Genomic DNA, 26,439 nt, shown 5'->3' on the forward strand with positions numbered 1-26,439 from the left:
ACAACCCAAGTTGGGTTGAAAATGGACAAACCCAGCAATTGGGTTGTTTTAACCCAATGGTTGGGTTAAATGTTTGCCCAACATGCTGGGTAGTTTTATTTAACTCAACTATTGTATAAAAATTACTGTATTGCTTGCTTAAAATGAACCCAAAATATGCTGGAAATTAACATTTATTAATATGTTTAATAAATGAGCATTTATTAATAAGATAATGAATAATAACAAAGACTATAGAATAACACAAGACGTGTCACTCGTATTGTTTTGAATGGGAGAAAGTGTAACGCGCAATATGGCGGAATAAGTCCCGCCTTCTAAATAAGAGCCAATCGCCGACTGGTAAAGTCATCGCGTCACTTCAGCGGTCGTTAGAATCACCGGTTTCTATAGAAACAGTCAGACGCGCGCCTCCGAAGAGATGCGCATTAGCTAGATCTATCTTGAAAAATACAGGTTTTTTTTGTCATGATTCGAACGTTTAGAAACACAATTTATGAGCCGGTTGTTGTTAGATTTCATTGGTGATTTCAAATATGAAATGTAATCGTAAGGTTGGTGAACAGTTTTGGAGAAACTGATGTTTCCCCATTCAAAGAGATTTCTTGATGCCCAGGATGCCTGAGAGGCGTTTCAAAGATGGCCGCCGAGTGAAAGGACTTGTCTTAAAGGGACTTTGATAATAAACAATAAACATTTATTAAATTGCTTATTAATAAATGTACACCATTTGATTATTATTGTTGCCTCTAGTAATTATGTGTCTGATTTTTAATTTCTCACCTATTTTGGGTTCATTTTAAGCCAGCCATATAGTCATTTTTAATCAGTAGTTGGGTTAAATAAAACTACCCAGCAGGTTGGGCAAACATTTAACCCAACCACTGGGTTAAAACAACCCAATTGCTGGGTTTGTCCATTTTCAACCCAACTTGGGTTGTTTTTAAGCAAACATTTTTTAGAGTGTACAGTGGTTCAACCTTAATATTATAAAGCGACGAGAATACTTTTGTGTGCCAAAAAAAAAAAAAAAAAATAGCAACTTTATTCAATATCTAATGATGGGCGATTTCAAAACACTGCTTCATGAAGCTTTAAAGCTTAACGAATCATTTGTTTCGAAGCACATATCAAACTGCCAGAGTCACGTGATCTAATGAAGTTTCAAAACACTTATGATGTAATGAAGCCTCGTTTACTGAAATCATGGGATTTTGGCGATCCGAAACACTGATTCGAAACAAATGATTAGTAAAGCTTTGAAGCTTCATGAAGCAGTGTTTTGAAATCGCCCATCACTACATATTGTGGAATAAATTCGCTATTTTGTTATTTTTGAAGAGTGCGAAAGAACTGCATTCTCCTATGCAGTTGACGAAGTGAACGCAGTGCAGGCTTATGTGTTTGCGTCTACTCGGTATTGGCCGACACTCAGTGCTCAAAGTGAAAAAAGTAAAAGTGTCGGTACTCCCAATGCTCTGTTCAAAACACGTTCCTGAAAAAGGGAAGGTGCGGCGGGCTTCCATACATGCAACATGTAGGAAATGCTAGTACGCAAGGAAAACTGGCGGTATGCTAAAGGTAAAAATAGATAAGTGCCGGTACTGCGTTGATGCAATGAAGCTGATTGATTTTATCAACAGAAACTCAAAATATTAAGTTATATGAACCACATTAAGTTCATAAAGAAAAACTGTTGTGATAAATCATGAAAATAATTTTTTTCTGTGTAATGAGTTCTGACACATCACTGTCCTTCAGTGACTACCTTTTGCAACAGTCTTGATAACTTCAGGTATGTACAAATCTTTGAAGTGACTATGGGAGTGCAGAATTGTGATGAATGTTGATCTAGAGTGACGTAAAAGTTGCATGAATTCGGACTGAGGTCGCATTGCAAAACACCTGACCTGTTTCGGATTTTAGACCACATATGGAAGTGGCCCAAATCAGAATCAAAATCAGATTCCATGTGGTTTGTGCTGTTCACACTGTCATGACAAAAACAGATCTGAGTCACATATAAGCAATTTGGGCCACATTTAACTGAACACAGCCATAGTTGCCGAAAGCGAAGCCACACATGAAAACACACGGTAAACATGCATTTGTACAGAGCAGATCGTCTCTCTCGCACTGTGAGACATGACACAGTCCAGTCCAGTTCCGTTCACACAGCACAAGCTTTCCAAGAATGCGGTTGTGAGTCCTGAAATTTTAAAGGTGTGATTTCGGTTCTAGAATGCAGTTGTTACTCCCGTAAACCACTCAACTGTGTGTGAACGCAACCGTATTAAGGACTGACAACCATATTCTCCTGCTGTATGAACATGGCCTTAATGTATTTAAGTAAAATTAAAACATGTAACATATAAATAGGCTACATGTACATACTGTATTCTGTGGAACTTAAAAGAAGATATTTTGAGAGATGTTTTTTGCCCATACAAGAATTGTCATTGGTCACCAAAACTGTTTGGTTACCAGCGCTCTTCAAAATATCATCTTTTGTGTTCCACAGTCATACAGGTTTAGAACGACATGAGGGGGAGCAAATAATGACATGATGATGAAATGATGATCATTTTTTGGATAATCTTTTGAAAGCAGTAGTACTTTTGCCTCAAAAGACTCAATTTTTTTTATATTAAATTAGCCACTATCATTTTATGATTCAGGAACTGTATGTTCTTCAATAAAAACAATAGTTTTTTGAAGTTATTGAAGGGGAAAATGAAAATAACCCCACGAAATGATTTCTGAACACATTTCTGTTAAATAGCCATTCGCTTTTAGTTTAGTTCACAGCAAGACACAACCTAATTTACTAATGACAGAATGTATTTATAGACATTGTAGAGAGTATATTTTGAATACATCCCTAAGAAGAGTATATTGTGAGTAGATCCTTAAAAGGAGATGACATTTTTTTCTGGAAGAGAAAGACGGTACTTTTTAAATGCCTATATCTGCTAAGAGTTACTTTTGTCAACTTTTTGGATTGCATTAGCATATAGATGACAGATATGGACTAAAAGCCACAAAACATATACTTATTTGGTCTTTAATGCAATCTTCTGTTGTTCCTCAACACATGTAAGCCAGTCTTCATCAGTGTAAAACTAGCGCCAACCTGTGGTAATGACTTCTAACTGCATGTACTCAATTCAGTCAGGACCTTGCTTTTTTCGGTAATGTCGTGAACAATTGTTGTGTTTTATCTTGCATATAATAAATATGCTCTTTGACAAGTTCTTCTTTCAGATAATTCAGTCCACGGGATCCAAAGTAAATGGAAGTACATCAAATCTCTCTATAAAATGCTCTCCTGCTGGTTTTACAATCCATTAATTTTACATCCTAATCTTCATCTGAGCTTTCGCCATGTGACTGTAGGAGATTTTCTGCTCCATTAGACTTCTGACTCTGACTCATCTGCATTCACTCCCTCTATAAGTCCTTTTTTTTATTTGAAGTAGTTCCTATCATTGATTCTTGATGGTGTCTGAAGTACTTCTCTCATTATAATGCTTTTCTCATCACTTGTCTCATTCATGCCAATATAACCGAAATGCCTGATGATACCAGGGGGCGATGGGGAGTCCCCCTCGTCCTGTTGTGGGTAAATTGGAATAGGGCACTAAAACACCTGGATGTGTTGAGATAATGAGTTCTGTAATGGTTCTGACATTTCCGGGAGCTGAGAGTCCCCACTGGGGATGTGAGTGAGGGAGATGGCAAGGTGATTATGGACCAATCAGCAAAGAGCGGGTAGAGAAAAGATCCTTTTAGTATTCATAAGTAAAACTATGGCACAGACATCTAAAACACATTCATTTATTCACAGCTCTCCTATACTCATGTTTTAATCTAGAGCACAGTCACTGACAAAACGGCACTAAAAAGCACCACTTTTGTAGTGCAATAATGCATTAATGTGATATTCATTCAGTACCACAGTACTGTCGTAATCGTTTTTGTAAGGCATAATAGAGGACCTACTGTAACCAATTATTTGCTAAATATATGCATAAAGTTCTTAATCAGTAGCAAAAAGAGTTTCACAGCCTTATGCCAAGCGAGAACATTTTTAAAGGGATAGTTCACCCGAAAATGAACATTGTCATCATTTACTCACCCATTTTATTTTCTGTTAAGCACTAAAGGTGGAAATTACTATTCAAAAGTTTGGGGTCAGTAAGATTTATTTTAATAATATAAAAAGAAATTAATACTTTTCATTCAGCAAGGTGACAGTAAAGACATTTGTAATGTTAAAATTTCAAATATATTTTGATTTCAAATATATTATTTTCTTTTGAACATTTTTAACAATGTTAAAAAGAACCAAAGAACCAACTTAAGAACCTTACACAGCAAAAAAGGTTCTTGAGGAAGCTCAAAAGAACCTTTAAGAATGTAAATGCTAGCTTTTTGTATGGGTTTTGTATGTTCACCATAGAAACCATTTTCTTTTTTTCTGTTATCTTCCTCAGTATGTTGAGACCATCAGCAGTAAACAGAGTGAGCTGGATACCTTCATTGCAGAGGGCTACAAAACTGCACTTTCAGAGGAACGTAGGAGATACTGTTTCCTGGTGGACCGTCAGTGTGCTGTGGCCAAGAACAGCAGTGCCTACCATGGCAAGGTGAGACCCAGATGCTTTTTCCTTTGCCGTACATGATAGACAGCGTCACCACAAATGTACTTTCACAGTCTCTCCTGTAATATGGCTGAAGACAGCAGCAGTTGCCATGGCAATCCCCAAAGATCACCCCTCACTACCGTCTCCATTGGGCACAGTTTGTTTGGGCTTATTGCAAAGATGAGATTTCTTCTCCCCTGCAATTGTCTGTGTTCCAAGAGTGCCTATGAAGTAATGCACGCCATTTCTGACATATCAATTTTCTGTAATAACAGAGCCACTTCTCCACGGTAAAACCACATCATGCTGCATGTAGAGCAGTTATTTAGATCTGCAGGTGGTCCCACCCCATATGCAATCAACTTAAATGCACCTTTTTACATCTGTATATTTGTGTGTGTGTGCTGGAGAGATGCTTGCACGTGGCTATTTTGTGTAATACTGTATAATATTGTATAACTTGCTCTGACTAAACCATAAACCCTGATCACGGACAAGACGTGTGGTGCTGTCTTCTGGGAACGTTGAAGCTGTAGGGAGGGGCGGAGAAAAGCCTTTCGTTTTCAAGAACATCCTGTCCAGTAGCTAATCAGTACGGAGGCGTGTGTGGGAAGAGTTCAGAAAGGGCGCGCTGAAGAGAGATAGAGAGATAGAGAGAGAGAGCGAGTGTGGTAGAATCAGGAGCCGTGAGTGTGTTGTGTGCGTGAGTCACCAGGAGTGGGCGGTAGGACGGAGACGAAGGCCCCTCACCCACACTGCAGTACTGTAAGTGGTCCGAGATGTGAGAGACCCATCAGCAGTTGCTCAGAATCGACAGTTAACTGTTATGATGTGAGGTGAATTATATGTTGAAAGGATTGTGCTATGTTAAAATTTGGAAGCACAAAACAGAAGTCAGAAAGCTTAGGGTCAAAACGGTGAAGGTGATCGGGCGGGACCCATTTCACAAGCAACTACCTGACCAGAGAACAACCTAACAACACACTGAAAAGTCCCCCAGAACACCCGAGCAACCATCCTGAGCATCTTAACAATAGACTAAAATACTCAAAACACCTTAGCAAACACTCAGAAAATCCTAGCAACACACTATAAACCATTTAGAACATCCTAGAAACTACCCAGAACATCCTAACAACACACCAAAAGTCAGAACACCCCAGCAATCACTCAGAACAACCCAACAACACACAAACTACTCTGAACACCCTAAAATGACCCAAAACATCCTAGCAACATACCAAAAGCCAGTCAGAACACCCTAGCAATCACTCAGTCAGAACAACCCAACAACACACAAACTACTCTGAACACCCTAAAATGACCCACAGCATCCTAGCAACACACCAAAAGCCCCTAGCAACCACTCAGAACAACCCAACAACACACAAACAACTACTCTGACCACCCTAAAATGACCCAGAACATCCTAGCAACACACCAAAAGCCAGTCAGAACACCCTAGCAATCACTCAGTCAGAACAACCCAACAACAGACAAACTACTCTGAACACCCTAAAATGACCCTCAGCATCCTAGCAACACACCAAAAGCCAGTCAGAACACCCTAGCAATCACTCAGTCAGAACAACCCAACAACACACAAACTACTCTGAACACCCTAAAATGACCCAAAACATCCTAGCAACACACCAAAAGCCAGTCAGAACACCCTAGCAATCACTCAGAACAACACACAAACAACTACTCTGACCACCCAAAATGACCCAGAACATCCTAGCAACACACCAAAAGCCAGTCAGAACACCCTAGCAATCACTCAGTCAGAACAACCCAACAACAGACAAACTACTCTGAACACCCTAAAATGACCCTCAGCATCCTAGCAACACACCAAAAGCCAGTCAGAACACCCTAGCAATCACTCAGTCAGAACAACCCAACAACACACAAACTACTCTGAACACCCTAAAATGACCCAAAACATCCTAGCAACACACCAAAAGCCAGTCAGAACACCCTAGCAATCACTCAGAACTACACAACAACACACAAACTACTCTGATCACCCTAAAATGACCCAGAACATCCTAGCAAGACACCAAAAGCCAGTCAGAACACCCTAGCAATCACTCAGAACAACACACAAACTACTCTGAACACCCTAAAATGACCCAGAACATCCTAGCAACACACCAAAAGCCAGTCAGAACACCCTAGCAATCACTCAGAACAACCCAACAACACACAAACAACTACTCTGACCACCCTAAAATGACCCACAGCATCCTAGCAACACACCAAAAGCCCCTAGCAACCACTCAGAACAACCCAACAACACACAACTACTCTGACCACCCTAAAATGACCCAAAACATCCTAGCAACACACCAAAAGCCAGTCAGAATACCCTAGCAATCACTCAGAACAACCCAACAACACACAAACAACTACTCTGACCACCCTAAAATGACCCACAACATCCTAGCAACACAGAATACCCTATCCATCACCTGTATCACATTAAAAACACTCAAAACACCTTAGCAACACAAACAACTATTAAGAACATCTTTAAAAAAAACACTCAAAACACCTTAGCAACACAAACAACTATTAAGAACATCTTTAAAAAAAACACTCAAAACACCTTAGCAACACAAACAACTATTAAGAACATCTTTAAAAAAAACACTCAAAACACCTTAGCAACACAAACAACTATTAAGAACATCTTTAAAAAAAACACTCAAAACACCTTAGCAACACAAACAACTATTAAGAACATCTTTAAAAAAAACACTCAAAACACCTTAGCAACACAAACAACTATTAAGAACATCTTTAAAAAAAACACCCAGAACACCATAGCAACACAACAAAGAACACTCAGAACACTTTTGGAACACAATGTAAACCACTGTTTAACACCATAGCAACCTAGCAATACAATAAAAAATAACTCAGAACACCCTAGCAACACACCAAAGAACACTCAGAACACTTTTCTGACACATTCAAAATCCAGAACACAATGGCTGTTTCTCAATATGCGTTCTTAAGCGATCTTGCGTCCTTGTGTTCTTGCTCTACGTCATCATCAACCGTCGAAGTACAGTTCCAATACTCAAGAACGCAAGAACAGAGGACGCATGAAAGTACCCAGATGTGTTCTTGATATCGAGGATGCAAGAACACATCTGGGTAAGACGCTGCGGGCAGGCGCTGAAGACGCTGCGGGCAGGCGACATACGGAAGCCTGTATGCTTTAAAGTTCTCGTTCTCACTTATGAGATTCCTGCTACAAGCTCACAACTACATGACTGCTCATGAAAGTAAACCGTTTGTTTTGCTTAATTTTAATAAAGTGATAACCTGAAGAAAGCCTGCAGTATGTTTATTGGAATATAAAAAATAATCTTAACATTGACAAAGCATGTAATACAAAGGCTACTCATTTTCATAAATACACGCGGTGAAATAAGATATAAAATGATATGAAAACAATGTCTATAATAATAATAAGAAATAAATCTTTTAATAGGTTATGACATTTGTTTGTGATGTCATGTTGTACTTATTGTGCATTAGCCACATATAATATGCTGGGACGGCCAGTTGAGCAACAAGATCGCAGCTGTCTCAATTCTCAAATGATGCGTTCTGTGTCCTCGCGTCCTTCCGAGTTTGTTCTTTCAAGGTCGCCTGGCAAGACCGGACTCCACGAAAACGCAAGTCCATTCTCTGCATTCTTGGAATTGAGAAACAGCCATTAGCAACACACTAAAAACCACTTAGAACACCCTAGCAACCACCCAGAACATCTTAGCAACGCAATAAAAACAACTGAGAACACTCCAACCAATCACTTAAAACACCATAGCAACACACCCAAACACTCTGATCACCTTAGCAACATGCAATAGACCACTTATACCACTTATACAACAACAATACCCTAGCAACAACATAGAACACTATAAAAACCCATTGAGAATCATTTAGAACACCTCAGCAATCATAATTGAAACATCTAGGCAACCACTCACATTTTCTTCTGAAAGTGTAAAAATCTAGTCACGATTCTGAAGTAGTAACAATAACTGTAGTAACTCTGTTTTGGCAGAAGCTGCAGTTACCATGGTAATTTTTTTTTACATGAGGAGCAAGTGTATTGTAAAGCCAACAGAGGATATCTGGCATCTCTCTCTCTCTCTCTCTCTCTCTCTCTCTCTCTCTCTCTCTCCCTTTTATTCACTCATTCAGATACTTTTTAGCACACCATTTATGGACAAGCTTTTCCAATGCTATTCTAAAAAATCCCTGTCTTTCCCATTTTGTTTGTAGGGTAAGGACTTGTTAACTCAGAAGATCCCAGTGTGGCAGCAGGCCTGTTCAGACCCCAACAAGCTGCCCGACAGGGCCATGCTGCTCGCCCAGCAGATGACCTCTGGATCAGGCACTCTCCTCTCCAGCCCTCTGCACTCCTCCAAGGGCAACCTGGTCATCTCAGATCCCATTCCTGGAGCACAACCGCTGCCCGTGCCCCCCGAACTAGCTGCCTTCATGGGCCATCAGGGGGTTAGTAAAGAAAACTTGCCATCTGTTTTACAACATAAAGCATTGATTGTTAGTCAGAATATACAAAATAGCATTTCAAGCCTTGCATATCCTGATGTGAAAAGTAAATGTTCATTTGCATACTGAAGCATTAGCTGAGCGTAGGATGATTCAACCTCTTTAAAACTCGTGTCTGCAGGCATGAGTTAGTCGAGTGGCCCCTCGCTAGAGCAGAACGCTCACACAATATTAATTGTGCCTCTACACCCATAATGCACTAATGCTCTATTGGTGCTGCTGCTCGAGTGATCCTCGTATATCACAGAGCTTGTTTAGAAGTCTGTGGCCTTGTCTGCTGGTTTAAAACCCAGCCTTTTGTGTGCATGTCTGGTAGTGGCCGTCTGATATTGATTTTTTTTTTTTTTTTTGACGGCCGATGCCGATATCACACTATTTAAAGGTGCAATAGGTGATTCTCTACAGAAACATATACTGGTTGAAATCTCCTCATATCCTGATAGCAATCACTATGTCTAAATGTATTTTTATAAATGTATATCATCTATGAAAGGCGTAGGAACATAAAACATTCATCCAATTATTATATTCAGTCCAAATGAAATAATACAATGTCCTACCTGCCTGTCAATGTATTTTTTTACATATCTTAATGCACCCTGTTCGTGCAGGCATCGTACGTCATCAGCATGTTTCATGCTATGCAGAGTTTATGTAGACAGACGTTAGTCACAGAGCACCACAAACAAACAGCAGCCACCTTTTACAGTTCCTACTGAATCAAAACAATGATCTTATGCTGCATTTACACCATAACTACCGTAATTAAGAGATGGCAACCTGTGACGTTCTAACTGGAGCTGTTCACGTCTTCAGACTCAAAATTATGTGTTTCCATGTCAACAGTATCAACACCGAAATTAATCTGCAGCAGTCTGGTACAAGCTCTCTAAGTTTTTTGTTTATTATTATGTAATGTTATGTGCTTTGAGACATAAGGTAGTTTAATGCCGTCACTTGTGACGCTTTGCCGAGAGCAGCTGTGGGTGTGTGCCTTCATGTCTTTTGGAGGAGGTTTCCTGATTGTCCTCTCCTGTCCGCATCCAATTCACATAGACCAACCATTAAGCACTGACTGTGCACATTTTTATGCAGTCTACAAATGCACACAGTATACTTTTTTGTATACCATTTGCTCAGTTCTGTCTAATAATGTAGAGGTCTTCAACCCTGCTTCTGGAGACCCACTGTCCACCCACAAGTTTAATTCCAACCTGCTTCAACACGTCTGAAGAGCTTGACTAGCTGGTTCAGGTGTGTTTGATTAAGGTTGGAGTTATGCTGCATTCAATTCAGTGTCGTAATTATGGTAAATAAAGCTCTGTATGCTTTTCAAATCACTCTCGTGTTACTTTGATGTCATACATCGATTAGTCAAACACCTTAAATCTGCAGTGGCCAAGTCGAAGCTCTCAGAAAATTGAGTCTACACGTTGTAATTACAAGTTCTACAAGCATGTTAAGGCTTTTTACAGTTCAGGATCATTACGGTAATTAAGACATGGCATAAACGCACCTTTCAACTCAGGAGCAGGGTTGCTGTAATGTATTAGACTGTAAACTAAAGACCTGTTCACAATAAGAACGATAGCTATAAAGATAACGATAAAGATATAGTTCTAAAAATCGTTCTGAATATAAAAGTATAGCAATGTCCACACCACAGCTATAACGATATTGATATAGAGAAACAATATCGTTGGGATCACTTTCAGAATGATTTTTTTTTTCCAGCTGTTGAATGATAAAACTCTGACAGCCAATCAGAATCCTTCTAATTTAAGGACTCAAGCACATTTAAAATTGCAGCTGACATTGCAGTTGCGGAGAAGTTAATCAACGAAGTCCAGAAAAAGCCACCAATGTCACATGTCAGACCCCCTTTTCAAGGATACTTTAAAGAAAATGGATATATGGAAAACAATCGGTCATACCCTCTGAATAAATTCTGAGAAGTATTAACGATGAGATCATTATGCCAGGCTAGCAAACAGTTTAACATAAAATCACCTCAGGAATCCAGCACTAGTTTAGGAAAAAAAAGGCTAGCCATTGTTTTTATTCCACTATATTGACTTTGTCAGCTAAATTCACTGTTGATTAGATCGATTACACTAGCTATTCACTCAAAACATAGCATTCTGAGGACATCTGCTGGTTAAAGCTGTGTAAGTGCAACAAGAACAGTAAATACATGTTGTACACACTTTGAAACCGCAGCGCATGAGCTTAGAATAAACAGACCATTATTGTTTGTTGGTGTGGACGCAAATATAGTTATCATTATAGTTAGCGTTCTTGGTGTGAACGGGCCGCTCCGATGCTCAGGCACTGGCATTAACAGTGCTGTCAAAATAAAAGTCTCTCACCAATGCCGATAATTAAAAAAGGGCAGATGTTGGCAGAGGCAATTATATTGGTCGACCATTAGTGTCTGGCATTGCTTACTTGGTGATATTTATGCTTGCAGCGGCTAATGGGTCCTGATGGCATGTCTCTGGTGAACGGGACGACGGGGGTCCATGGAGATGACTACTGGAACGAGGGAGGGGTGTCTCAAGGAAGACCGCCCTCCCCACAGAATCAATCTCAAACACAGAGCCAGCCCCAGAGACAGGTCAGCGACGTCTATTCCAACACTCTGCCCGTCCGCAGGCCTCAGCCTGCTAAAAACAAGACCACTGTGGGTAAGAGAAACCAACCATTCCACACAGCCTTAAGGACAAACAAAATGCTTTTGATTTTGAGAAAAGCTCGATAAAAATGGAAGGATTTATTTTTATTATTATTATTATTATTAATAGTTAATTCACTCTCTAGGAGAGACACGAACTCTGCCTAGGTCAAGTTCCATGGCGGCTGGTCTGGAGAAGAACGGACGCGCTCGTGTGCAGGCCATTTTCTCCCATGCCGCTGGTGACAACAGCACCCTGCTCAGCTTCACTGAAGGAGACATCATCACCCTGCTTGTGCCAGAGGCTCGGGATGGCTGGCACTATGGAGAGAATGAGAAAAACAAGATGTAAGCACTCAATGATATATGTTGTACATTAGCAACAGAACTGAATGGAAACAGTACAAGTCTTTAATGAACCACACATCCCATGAAGCACTTCAGATGACATTGTTATAGTCGCTAGGGTTTCAGGGCCTCTTGAACTGTTCATCTCAGATTATTCTCCTGAGAAAAAGAGCCTAATAATCTCCCATGTGTGTTCTCCAGAGTTTCAAAAGTGTTCTCAACAATGTCTCAAAGTGCCCAGCAGCGACTGCTCATTTGACACGTTTCTATACATTCTCTCACTACTTATATATTTGTATTTATTTAAATATTTTGAAATAAACAATGATTTATAGATCATATGCAAATAGTTAGGGTGATAAATTTGATTACTAAAGTCTTTTTCTCAATCTGTGATGAATGAGACTTATGAAAATGTCTCCATTTTTGTCTCTTTTTTTTTTTAAGGAGAATATTTTTCTAAGTAAATTGGGATATTAAAGATATTTCACTCATATGGATGTCAAGTTTCTAAAGATAAGCTCTTTTCTTTCAGGCGTGGATGGTTTCCTTTTTCCTACACTCGAGTGCTGCCTGAAAGTGATGGCGATAAATTAAGAGTCAAGTAAGTTCCCTGAAATGGCATAAAATGTGTTTCTCTTTACATTTGCTATTAACATACTGTATGTTTCCAGTGATCGGCTCATGATAAGATAACACTTTAAAAGCCAGATATACAGTAAATTCAGCAAAGAAATATTTAGATCATAATCGGTTCATTAAAACCATGCATTTGGAAGATGGATTTGACCACATTTAAAGGATTAGTTCACCCAAAACTGAAATTGCTGTCATTAATTACTCACCCTCATGTCACCCCAAACCTGTAAGACCTTCGTTTGTCTTCGGAACACAAATTAAGATATTATTGATAAAATCCAAGGGTATCTGATCCACACATAGGCAGCAATGACATTGCACATTTTGAGGTCCAGAAAGGTATTAAAGACATCGATAAAATAGTAAACGTGACTACAGTGGTTCAACCATAATATTAAGAAGCGATGAGAATAATTTTTGTGCGCAAAAACAAAAACAAAAATAACAACTTTATTCAATAAATTTATCTGTCCCCTGTCATACTGCTACGCTATTTTCATTGCAGAGCTTCAGTGTTTGTCCAAACGGCGGCGTTCAGACATAAACACTGTTATTTTTGTTTTGTTTTTGCGCACAAAAAGTATTCTCGTCGTTTCATAACATTAAGGTTGAACCACTGTAGTCACATTGTAGTCCAGTAGCCCCGATGACTATTTATTTTATTTTTTTTAAATGTCTTTAATACCTTTCTGGACCTCCAAAGGTGCAGTGTTGTTGCTGCCTATGTGTGGATCAGATACTCGGATTTCATCAGTAATATCTTAATTTAAAACGAAGATCTTATGGGTTTGGGATGACATGAGGGTGAGTAATTGACAGAAATTTCATTTTTGGGTGAACTAACCCTTTAATGGAGGTGAAAATGAGGTTACACTAAAAACAATTATATACAGTATGTCACTTTAACTGACTGAGCAGTGGGCTGCAGGTTTGGGCTTTCTCTTTTTCTTCTCTGGCGATTTGAAAGACAACAGATATTGTTCTCTTGCGCTGTGATTAAATCACCTGATTTAATCAACAATATCTGATTATTAATCAAAAGATTTCATTGGAATACGGTTGGAATCTTGTTTGCTCATTTCTCTCCCGAAAGAAATCGCTTCAAAACCTTTTCTTCCAGTTTCTTCACTTCTAATCACTATTAACATCCTTTACTGAGTTCATACAGAAAGGAAACACATTAAATTACCTTTTCACATTTTAAATGACAGAAATAACTAATTAACAAAACCTCATACCTCAAAACATTGGGGTCGGTAAGATCTTTTTTTTTTTTTTTATCAATAATGTTTTTGAAAGAAGTGTCTTATGCTCACCAAGTTGCATTTATTTTTAAAGAAAATCAGTAAAAACTGTAATATTGTGAAATATTACAATTTAAAAGAATTGTTTTCTGTTTGTATATATTATAAAATGTAATTTATTCCTGTAATCAAAGCTGAATTTTCAGCATCATTACTCCAGTCTTCAGTGTCACATGATTGATGATGTCACATTTTTTATTATCAATATTGAAAAACTGTGATCCATTTATTAGAATTGTTTGATGAATAGAAAATATTATAAACAAACCAACTTAATGATCAGTTTAATGCATCCTTGCTGAATAACAACCTGAATTCTGGAAATGTTGGGACATTTTTTTAAATTTGAATAAAATGAAAACTACAAGCGTTTCAAATCACATGAGCCAATATTTTATTCACAATAGAACATAGATAACATAAATGTTTAAAAAGATACATTTTACAGTTTTATCCACTAAATGAGCTCATTTCAAATTTGATGCTTGCTAAAGGTCTCAAAAAAGTTGGAACAGGGGCAAAAAATGGCTGAAAAAGCAAGAAATTTTGAAAAGATTCAGCTGGGAGAACATCTAGCAACTAATTATGATATGAGGTCTGTAACATGATTAGCTATAAAAGGGATGTCTTGGAGAGGCAGAGTCTCTAAGAAGTGAAGATGGGCAGAGGCTCTCCAATCTGTGAAAGGGTGTGTAAAAAATATTGTGGAATACTTTAAAAACAATGTTCCTCAATGTCAAATTGTAAATCTCATCATCTACAGTGCATAACATCATCAAAAGACATTGGCATGATTGTGTTAATGACATTACTAAATGGACCCAGATATACTTCCAGAAACCAGTGTCTGTAAACACAATCCGCCGTGCCATCTGCAGATGCCAACTAAATCTCTATCATGCAAAAAGGAAGCCATGTGTGAACATGGTCCAGAAGTGCCATCATGTCCTGTGGGCCAAGGCTCATTTAAAATGGACTGTTTCAAAGTAGAAAACACCATGTCCTCCGGCCAAAGAGGAGGGAGACCTTCCAGCGTGTTATCAGCGTTCCGTTCAAAAACCAGCATCTCTGATGTTATGAGGGTGCATAAGTGCATACAGTATGGGCAGCTTGCATGTTTTGGAAGGCACTATGAATGCTGAAAGGTATATAAAGGTTTTAGAGCAACATATGCTCCCCTCCAGATGACGTCTATTTCAGGGAGGGCCTTGTGTATTTCAGCAGGACAATGCAAAACCACATACTGCAGCTATTACAACAGCATGGCTTCTTTGTAGAAGAGTCTGGGTGCTGAATTGGCCTGCCTGCAGTCCAGATCTTTCACCTATAGAGAACATTTAGTGCATCATTAAACGAAAAATACGTCAAAGACGACCACGAACTCTTCAGCAGCTGGAAACCTATATCAGGCAAGAATGGAACCAAATTCCAACACCAAAACTCCAGAAACTCATAACGTCAATGCCTCTTCAAACTGTTTTGAAAAGAAGAGGAGATGCTACACCATGGTAAACGTGCCCTCGTCCCAACTATTTTGAGACCTGTAGCAGGCATCAAATTTGAAAATTTCTCCGTTTAAACATTTATGTTATCTATGTTATATTGTGAAAAAAGTATTGGCTCATGTGATTTGAGAATCTTTTAGTTTTCCTTTTATTCAAATAAAAAAAAAAAAAACGTCCCAACATTTTTGGAATTGGGGTTGATTTAAAAAAAAAAAAAAAAAAAAATCTTACATAACCCCAACTTTTGAGCAATAGTGTGTGTAACTGATGATTTTCATTTTGCAATTATAATCTACTGGAGAGGCATTTGAATAAAGGTGTAAATGCAATCCAGTGAAAAGCTATCTGGATACAAAACACATTAATGGCAGGTGTAAAGATGACTGATTGACTGACCTTCATCCTGTAGTCTTCACCATGGGAAAAGCAGCAGCACAGGAAACTTGCTGGAGCGAGAGGACATGTCTTTGCCCATGCCTGACTATGGTCTGACTGCCCGACTGTTGGCACAGAGCCTAACACAGACTCGACAACGTCCCTACAGCATGGCAGGCTTCGCACAGGTACACACACACACATATGTTAGCATTAGACAGGAAGCTCTCACTGATGTCTCCTCTCTAGAGAATGTTTCTCTATAATTCTCTTTAAACTCTGCTCAGTGTAAACTTTGTCAGCTCTTCTTTAATCTGTTCTCTAAAGCTTACTAATGCTGTGGGTATCTCTTAACATGCATGATTTTCAAATTAAAAGGATAGTTCATCCCAAAATGAAATTTCTGTCATCATTTACTCATGCTCGTGTTGTTCCAAACACAAAAGAATTTCTGATGATTTGATTCATATGATTTGTGTACATTAGTACAAATCTATCAAATCTCATTCACGTTTCAGCATATTCAGCATGTTCAGTGAAAAACAACATTTTTGAGTTTGACAGTCGCCGGTCACATTCGGCTTTCATTGTAGGAAAATACAATTGAAACTTTATGAAAAAGGTATCCTTCTCTTTGGAGTGAGTAAATGATGGCAGGATTAGTATTTTTGTGTGAACTGTCCCTTTAATACACTCTGTGGATGCACGCTTGGATATTTTCCCTTTAAGCTGGAAATAAGCCTCTAAGCCGCACTGAAATGTTGTTTTTACGAATTCCAGCCAGCGCTAGAGGATTATGACAGTCAGTTTGCCACAAGGTAAGATCGGCTCTTAACGAACAGAAATGACACTTGATAAAGAATCAGTCTTATGAATGTTTATCCCAAAATGTCAAAACTGTACTGCTAATTATAAACCTCTATTAGTGAATAGTAGTTAATATCTGTATTTTTCCCTTTCTTAGCTCTTGCTTGCTTATGCTAAATGTGCAATGTAGTGCTGATATTTGTTGGGAGACCAACCCTGTTTTATCTGAGAATTGTAAATGGTTTGACAAGAGAAGGTTGTGTGTCTGTCTGTCTGTTTTTGTGAGTGGAGCGAATGAGCTGTTGGATTGTGAAATGCATCGTTGTTGACCTCATTGTAACCTCACTGTGTGTGTGATCCATTAAGGTCAGGATCAGAGCTGCTCACAGTCTGTGTGCCCTGAAGTCATTGTCTCTAGGAGCCTTTAGTTGAGTTGACAATTAAAAACAGACTCAGTTCACTTCTATTGACTCTATGGACAGCAGATAATAGTTCGATACCATCCCGCAGTTTATAGAAACAAACAAGAACTGTGTACAGTAACGCACTTACAATAGAAACAAGTTCATTCAGAAGGGTTTAAAAGTAGATTTAAATGTGAAGCTTGCATTTTTTTTTTTTTAAGCAGTACTGTTTTCAAGTGGATAAACTTTGTCTCTATATAACAGCCCTTTCAGGTAGCAAATTTTACTAGGTTTTCTAGTTTTTGTTGTTGTTTTATATGGTCATGATAAGAATTTTTTATGAATTATAAATGTAAGATGGGGCTTGGTGATTAAAAACAAACAACACTATTTTAAATGATTAGTTTATTTCCTGATAATTTACTCACCCCCATGTCATCCAAGATGTTCATGTCTTTCTTTCTTGAGTGGAAAATGAAAGTAATTCATGATTTTTCTCCATATAGTGGACTTCAACAACAGGTTGAAGGTCCAAATTGCAGTTTCAGTGCAGCTTCAAAGAGCTCTACATGATCCCAGTCGAGGAATAAGGGTCTTATCTAGTGAAACAATTGGCCAAAAAAAAAAAAAAAAAATTATATACTTTTTAACCACAAATGTGGTTAAAAAGGTCATGTGTGATGTAGGCGGAAGTACTGAGCAAGTGTTTACAAAGCGAACATGTGAAGACTAAGTCAAATGGCCTTTACTAAAAAAAAAAGGTGATTTTGGAGTTGGAGGAGAAAATTAAAAGTTTTTCACCCTGCCACGGTACTTCCGCCTACATCACGGGTGACCTTTCCGATGTGATTACGTAGTGCGTGGTGCATCGCAGAGCTAGTGCAAGATGAGCATTTGTGATTAAAAAGTATATTTTTAGTAAGTAAATTTTTCTTTTTTTAGAAAATGACCAATTGCTTCACTAGATAAGACCCTTATTCCTCATCTGGGATCATGTAGAGCCCTTTGAAGCTGCACTGAAACTGTAATTTGAACCTTCCACCCGTTGAACCCCACTGAAGTCCACTATATGGAGAATAATCCTGGAATGTTTTCATCAAAAACCTTAATTTCTTTTCGACTGAAGAAAGAAAGACATAAACATCTGGATGACATGGGGGTGAGTAAATTATCAGGAAATCTGAATTCTGAAGTGAACTAATCCTTTAAACTGGATCCTAAAATAAACCGGGAGCAAATGAAGAGAGACTAGGATTGAGGTAATATGGTCATATTTTTTGGCCAATGTCAACAGCCTAGCAGCAGCATTCTGGACCATCTGAAGGTAAAATAGTGAAGATTGAGGAAGGTCAAAATAGAGGGAGTTACATTAGCCTGTTCGTGAGGTAATAAAACAGTGAATTTGTAGCCATACTTTTGGAAAGGTATCTGTAAACTATAGCATTTGTTCCAGCGCAGTTCCCTTCCTCATAAATGCCAAATGTAAGTGCATTACTGTAAACATGATTTGACGACAACAGTCAAAAGATTGTTGTTGTAGATGAAGCTTAAAGCATTAGTTCACCCAAAAATGAAAATTCTGTCATTAAATACTAAAAAACCCTCATGTTGTTCCACACCCGTAAGATCTTTGTTCATCTTCAGAACACAAATTAAGATATTTTTGATACAATTCGAGAACTCTCTTACCACTCCATTGATAGCAATTTAATTACCACTTTCCAAGCAAAGAAGGCTACTAAAGACATCGTTAAAATAGTCAACATGACTGCAGTGGTTCAACCTTAATGTTATGAAGTGATGAGAACACTTTTTGTGCGCCAAAACAAAACAAAAATAAGGACTTAGTTCAACAATTTCTTCTAATCTCTTATTCTCCTATGCAGTTTGCGTTGCAACGCTTCCTGGTTCTACGTCAGGACGCCGGCTCGGTATTGGGCGACTCTGTACATGTGAGCACCACCATGTAAGCATGTAATGCTGACGCTGGAGCCGACCAATAATGACTCGGCGTTCTGACGTAGAACCTGGAAGCACTGCACTGTCTATACAACGTCAACAGCGTAGGAGACTAACAGAGAGGAGAAGAAATTGACTCTTCGCAAAGACCTGCCCCCCTTAGTTACTGTTGCTTTGTCCGACAAGCCGTGGCGCTGTCACGCCACATGCAGTGAAAAATACATCGCAGAGCAAAGAGGACGCTGACAACACGTCGACAAACAAGAAAAACCAGGTTACTTATGATATTAAACAAAGTCCCAGCTTTAAAACTTAAGAAATTTAAACAATAAAAACTGTTTTGTGGCTCTTTAATGTGTCGTGACAGATTGCTGTAGCGCCTCAACTCAAGTGGCTCGTGAACTGATCTTGTCTTCCTACTAGTTCATTTATAGCATCAAATAAACATGAATGAACATGAGAATGAATGTTGTTTCAAATGCGGAAAGACGTCAGTATACACAATTTTTCAAGTTTAACTCCACCGAGGTTAATCTTCTAACTCCTGACTGCTTTGTCAGACAAAATGGCGGATTCGACGTTATAATTGGTTAGATCGCTTGTCAATCAAACTCCCAGCGAAGGGTCAATTGTTAAAGTCATTTTTGTTTTGTTTTTGCGCACAAAAAAAGTATTCTTGTTGCTTCATAAAATCAAGGTTGAACCACTGTAGTGATGTCGACTATTTTAATGATGTCTTTACGTCTTTTCTGGACCTGGAAAGTCGTAATTATGGAGAGGTCAGAGGGCTCTTGAGTTTAATCAAAAATAAATCTTAATTTGTGTTACGAAGATGAACAAAGATCTTACGGGTTTGGAACGACGTGAGGGTGAGTCATTAATGACACAAATTTAATTTTTGGGTGAACTAACCCTTTAAATTGTATTTAAGCCAAATAGTTTTTTGGCAAAATAAAGATAGCTTTAATATGAAACTTGACCTGACCTTTTACCAATTTTAATCCTTTTGTCAGATGTCACATGGCAAATTTCTTAACTGAAGTTGGCAGTGTAGTTTGATGCTAGACAGGTTAAACCCCCTTAGGTTGAGGAAGAATCCCCCTACAGCCTTCACTCCTGCCCATTTGTGGCTGTCTTGTCTTTTCTTCATTTCTCTCTGAATGTGTCCGACCTGGCAAGCTTCCTTCTCTCTTTGTTCCACAGTTCCGATGGCAAATTGATTTCGACAGTGTGAACACAGACAGACTATCAGACACAGATCCGGATAGCACAGGGGCCACGCCCCTACTTCCCTTAGCCCCTCCCCCTCTTAAGCTCTGCCTCCACACACTCCTCCTCCAATGGAAGGGGCCAGTCTCATCCCTCCTTTCTGTCCTCTCTTCCTCCCTGCGTCTTGCCGGGGCGATAGTGGTGGTCGCGTGTGGTGGGTCGGGGGGGAACTCTGAGAAGAACGACCGGAACGCAGTCCAACTGCTCGCCTCGCTGCTTTACGGACTCTGATTCGCCTGTAGTGACGCCGCTATGACATCGCTGTGGACTCCAAAGAGACTGCTTACCACTTCCCGTCTTTCATGCATGAGCACAAGTTTTGCTATGTGGTTGTTTTTTAAAATGACATCCTCATGTAAAAGTGCCAAAAGCAAATTTAGTCTTTTGGAGCAGCTCTCCTCATTCTGAAGCTCTTGCTGAGTGTTTTTTCTAAGCAGATGTGATGGGAGCCTCATGCCTAATGAGGAATGTTTTTTTGTTTTGTTTTTTTAAATTCTTCTTTGTGGTTTAGTTGTGCAGAGTGTACTCTCTCTCTGTGTGTGTTTTTGAAGAGCATTTGCGTTTTGTGAATCCCTCATGTATTACCTGGTGCTCCTCTGGTCCAGAGGCTGTGTCGCTTTGTGCCGCAACAAACAGCAGCTTAGATTTTCCTCCGATTCACCGACGAAATTGGAATGATTGGAAGGAAAATTGAAATTTTCCCTCATTAAACAAGTGCCAAATGAGAGTGGACCTACGAAACTAGAGTGAAGGTCGCATGAGCTTCAAAAAACTCGGGTGGGACTGTGCCGATCGTCCAGACCGGCCCACGTCTGCTCACCCTACATGCATGAAAGAAAAGTGCTCTGAGCAGAAACCTTTACCCCAAAAAATACCCCATTATCCTGCCTCAGACACCTTAAAGTATGGGATCAGAATAGTATTATAATGAGTATTTTGACATTATTATTCACAAATGTGACCTAATTCACATAGGTGTTAACCAAAAATACCAAAATTAACTTTTTTGGTTTAAAAAAAAAAAAAAAAAAAAAAAAAAGGAATCAAAATGGTGTTTATTTTGAATTTATTCTCTTTTTTTTTTAATCAAGTACATCCACTTCAGCCAATCAAATGTGAGTTAGATTTCAGTACTGTGGGCAATGCTGATGTGTGTCATGTGAAAGGGCCTTTCAAATTTATGTGAACATACTTTTTTTTTTTTTTAGTTTTTTTTTAATATCAATTAGGTTATATATTTTGTGAATATATTCATTTTAGCCTATCCTGAACCCATATTGAAGTGCCACCAGCCCATGTCTTTAAAACATTCCCACTGTAGTATGTTTCCGTGCAGTTTTAGGATGCTGACTGACAGATCCTCTGGAGCTGTGGTGTAGTCCTCGCTGTGTTGATGTTCTTTTGTTTCTTCTTTGTTTTTTTTCTTGGAAAATAGACAAACTAGGAAAAATGCACAAGAAATCAGTGTAACAATCACAATATGCATGCTGAGGAGGAACTTAGTGAACATTGACCTTGAATGTATGGTGACTTTTTACGAAAAGAATAAATAAATATCTATATATTAATAAAACTTTTGTTCAAATGAGCTTTTGATGATTTTTAATTTGTCATCTTGAATTTACACGTTTCTGCATTTAACAAAAAAAAAACAAAAAAAAAAACACACCTTGAGCTTTAATGGTTGCTGCACACCTTCAGCCAACTAAGCAGTTATTTATTGTGATATTTATTTAGTTTTATGATGTTATTATTTGAAAAAAAAAAAATCTCTATATTATATAATATACAGTACTGTCTTAAGCCACCATTAGATGTTGTTTTAGCAATGATATAATGACCTTATATAATTATTTCTCAGTCTCTTTATTAGAACATAACCAGAAAATATAGTAAATTTGTATGCAGCGTTAAAAAAACTGAAGAAAAAAAAAAGTGACCTCCCCTTTCACTTGAGCAATAGCAGGTGCCTGGATCTCTTAAACCTAAATGGGATGGAAAAGGACTGGAAGTTCAAGAAAACTTTCAAAATATGTTAAGTTTCTCAGTTTCCTCTTTGAGTAGGGTGACCAGATGACCAGACGTTTTTCATGGGACAGCCCCATATTTCAACTCTATTTTTAGTGTCCCGACTTAAGAAAATAAGTTTTGTCCCGTATTTCCACTTTCGTTATCCCAGACCGCGCGCGATCAGTTTTCCTTGCGCCTGAATGGTCAAATGCACACATAGTTGTAAAAAAGTCCATCGTGTGGAGTATTTCACGTAAATGCAGTTAAATGCATATTAAAGCCAAAATATGTATCAATGCAAGTTTCATGAATTAAACTTTCACCAAAAGCTTTCTTTCCACCGTAAAAAATAGTCCCTGACCGTGAACAGCAACAGAAGTTACATTATTACGCCATTAGATGGCAGCAAAGACTGTCAGTAGCGAAGACTTTTACATTGAAAAGACTGAATTGTTGTGAACACGGAACAAGACCCAACTAACAAATGCTTTGACTAGCGCTGTCAGTCACGGAAAAACCCCTTAACTGTTAAAAGGACAAGATAATACATCGGACATTTAAACAGATTTTTTATATTGAACATAGGACTGACCTGTTTTATCGCGAATAAAACACAGCTATTGACCAATCAGAATCAAGGACAGGAACTAACCATTTGATAAAATTTCTCATATCATGGTCATATTCCTCCATGAGAAATCTGGTCACCCTATCTTTGAGAAACTGAAAGAAGTCCAGGAGGTCACATTAATACTGATTTTTGCTTAAACCATTTTTTTTTTTACATCTTGCGTACATATATCCTGTATATTCTGTTTGTAAAGAGACTGAAAAATAAATATGGATGGTCATTAAAACATTGCTAAAACAACAAAGCTGGCGGTGGCCTAAGACTTTTGCACAGTACTGTGTATATACCGTAAATATAAAATGTACTGTATATGGCATGAACAATTTCGCACCCTGAGTTTATTCTTCAATTTCTTGGCTTTCTCACTTGCACCCACATACCGTCAAGACGAGGTCGTCCACAAACAAAATCCAGATGAGGTTACGTTGCTGTCCCTGGAGAGCGACTTTAATCCGACATTTCACGAACCTGAAGAGCACACAGTTCTAATCTAGCGTAACGTTTGTGTGTTTGTGCATCATGATGTTGTGTCTGTATGAATCCGTGACCTGTCCGTGTATTTCTGTGGCTGTGCTTGCCTGCTCGCCTTTTTTCTTCTACCTTATCTTCTAAGATCTGATCTATTTGAGATGTACGTGTCAGTTTTCTAAGCATGCGTTTTATTTCAAGAACTGAAGGGATTTGATATTTAAATGTGCTCTTCAAGAGTTCTTTGTTCTTTCCATACACATCTCTTTACTAATCTGACCTCCTAATCAAACTGCTATGGGCAGACCTTTCATTTTGCACTATATTTTGAACCCATGTCATTTCTAGAAGTATGTTATTTACTCATCTACGAACATAAGACTGTGACGTCATCCATGACCAGTCTAAACGCGCCATGTCACAGAGCGAGTAACCTACAGTACGGCCATCGTACGCAACACTAACAGTCATGTGAATGCGGTGGAAATGTAGCCATGCATAGCTGAGCTGAGATCTCAGGTACAAACCCCTGGACTCTCTTTACCTTCCAGTTTGGGTCCTGAATTGTCCCGGTTCTGAGTGTTGCAGGACCTCCGTAAGTCACCTGCCTCCATCGCTGCTCAGCCAAACCAATCATGCCCTTTGTTGTATTCTTTTGTTTTTTGGTTTGTTTTCGACTCCCATTCGCTGTTGGGCTTAAACGGGCAGTAGGGCTTCACAACTGTTTCGTCTCATGCCGCCACCTGCCTCTCTGGTTGGTCCTTGGCTTTTTGTGTGTGAGCTGTAGTTCGTATCAGCCAGAGAGGTCATAGGTTGCCAGGAAATGGTGTTGGCGCTGGAGGTAACCCTGAATCTAACTCTTGCATGCCTCTATCAATGCTGACAGAAGTAACTATGTCTTGTTCCATTTGCATGCCTGCTCCAAACACCCTTCATAGACTCCTCTCCAGATACCTGTTCATAAGTATATGTCAAATGAATCACCCTACGCCTTTCAGCAGTACTTTCCTTCAGTATCCCAAATCAAAGTGCAGTAGACGTTAAGATGTTTTTGTGTCGTAGAGTTCAGTGGGTCACTAGCAAGGGCCGTGTTGTGGGCGTACTGACCGTGTTTGTTCTCCACCCCCTCTCTATCTAGTGACCGTTCCCTGGAGCTCTACTTCAGGCCAAGCATCATGGACGACCGATCCGCTCCTCTCTACTACTAGAGGGGCCGCGCTGTGGCCTGTGCGCTATACCGCCCTCTTCTGTTCTGTCTGTGTCATTGCAACAGCATGTGGAGGCAGAGCACATGCATTTACCCACAAGGCATGGAGCTTGTTGTGCCCTGAAAGGATTAGAGTAATGATCTTAACTCTGTAGCTACATAATTATCGGTATTTGTAACCACCAATTCACATATTTCAAAATATAACAGCTTTTCTAAAGGGGTTTCTTCATGTTAACAAACTGAATGTGTTTTTTTTTTTTTTCTTCTTCTTCTTCTTCTTCTTTTTTTTTTTTTTTTTTGGAGGGAATGTGTACGCCTGACTGTTTAAATATGAGATATTTTACTTGAATGAATGTGAAAATGTAAGAAAAGTGAGTAATTCGTAGATATTATTTCTATAAATGCAGTTCTATAGGGAAGCCTTTCTTTTTCTGTCTGTTATAAAGTTTTTTGTGGCACATGCCTCTAACTCTCATTTCAGAAAGCTGATGAAACCTCTTCGCAGGGGTCTTGATATTAATATTAAACAGACCACCATGCTTTGCTAATGTTTTAGTGATGCCTCTGTGAATTCTCTGTCTATGCAGAGATCTGTACAGTGTATTAGATGCAATATATAGTGCAATTTCTCATGCAAGCAGCACTGACACAGGAACTGTGCCTTTTCCTGCTGTTTTGAGCTTAATGCGATTCTGATTATCTGTAACTCCACTGGTGTAAGTAAAGGGATTTGCTTTTATGTGATATTTTGTTGTTCAATTTAATTTTTGTACTATTATTTGCTTCTACTGTACTTTTTTTTTTTTTTTCTTAGAAATTTCAATGACTGTTATAGTTTTAAGAGGGTTTCTTTGTTTATTTTGCTTTTCCACATACTGAGCAATACTGCTTATTAAATATCAAAAATAGACTTGCTGCGTAATAGTGAAAATATTAAATTGCAGGTTCTGTAAATATATCTTTTGGTTAATTTCTGCTTGAGAGACTGAAAAGAACTAGACCAGTCACAAAAGCCATTATGTACAGTATATACAACCTTTGAAATGACTTCATGTTACAGGAAAGATACAAAATCAGGTAGATTAGATACTGATATGAACTGCATGTTTTATAATAGGGCGTCTACTGTGGATTGTTTGAGGAAGGTGGGAATGTTGTGTGATTCTTCAATGGAGAGATTTTGTCTGATCAACTTTAAAACCCAATTTTGTTTTTGTTTTGGCTTTTCTGTTTATTCCTATTTATGGAGAACTGCAAATGTATGTGCACATTCTTGTCTTTTCTGAAATAAAAAAAAAAGCAAATGAAAACTGATCACTAACACACTTTTAAGATTATATTCAGATTACAATGGGGTCCAAATGACTGAGATCTTATTGAAAATATGGCTTTTTTTATCTTTCAACCTGGAAATGATTGCTTTTCTTCGACCGAAGCTCATTTGGATAATCTCAAAACATGCTGGAAAACTTCAGTTCAAGTGATACTGTTGTTAAAGCAAAAGAAGGATGCACCAAATACTACACTTTCAATGCCCAGAAAGCTACTAAAGACATAGTAGCTTTCTGGGCATTGTGACTACAGTGGTTCA

General features: G+C 38.6%; 1 protein-coding gene across 4 annotated transcripts in view; it reads left to right on the forward strand.

Annotated features, from left to right (window-relative positions):
- The window catches only part of baiap2a (BAR/IMD domain containing adaptor protein 2a), a 122,888-nt gene extending 96,734 nt beyond the window's left edge, over positions 1–26,154 (forward strand). The window contains exons 7-14 of one of the 4 annotated variants that reach the window (XM_067381442.1): positions 4,497–4,649; positions 8,955–9,188; positions 11,716–11,932; positions 12,066–12,267; positions 12,803–12,871; positions 16,125–16,278; positions 16,871–16,908; positions 24,777–26,154. In XM_067381442.1, the coding sequence (XP_067237543.1) occupies positions 4,497–4,649; positions 8,955–9,188; positions 11,716–11,932; positions 12,066–12,267; positions 12,803–12,871; positions 16,125–16,278; positions 16,871–16,908; positions 24,777–24,846 (1,137 nt within the window). In that variant the 3' untranslated portion in view covers positions 24,847–26,154. Of the gene's footprint in view, positions 1–4,496; positions 4,650–8,954; positions 9,189–11,715; positions 11,933–12,065; positions 12,268–12,802; positions 12,872–16,124; positions 16,279–16,870; positions 16,909–24,189; positions 24,234–24,776 lie in introns of all 4 variants that reach the window. The other 3 variants (XM_067381443.1, XM_067381444.1, XM_067381445.1) reach the window with 3 other exon arrangements.
- Positions 26,155–26,439: the final 285 nt, after the last annotated feature.

Source organism: Chanodichthys erythropterus, chromosome 3, assembly GCF_024489055.1.
Source record: "Chanodichthys erythropterus isolate Z2021 chromosome 3, ASM2448905v1, whole genome shotgun sequence".
In the NCBI taxonomy this organism is placed as follows: Eukaryota; Metazoa; Chordata; class Actinopteri; order Cypriniformes; family Xenocyprididae; genus Chanodichthys; species Chanodichthys erythropterus.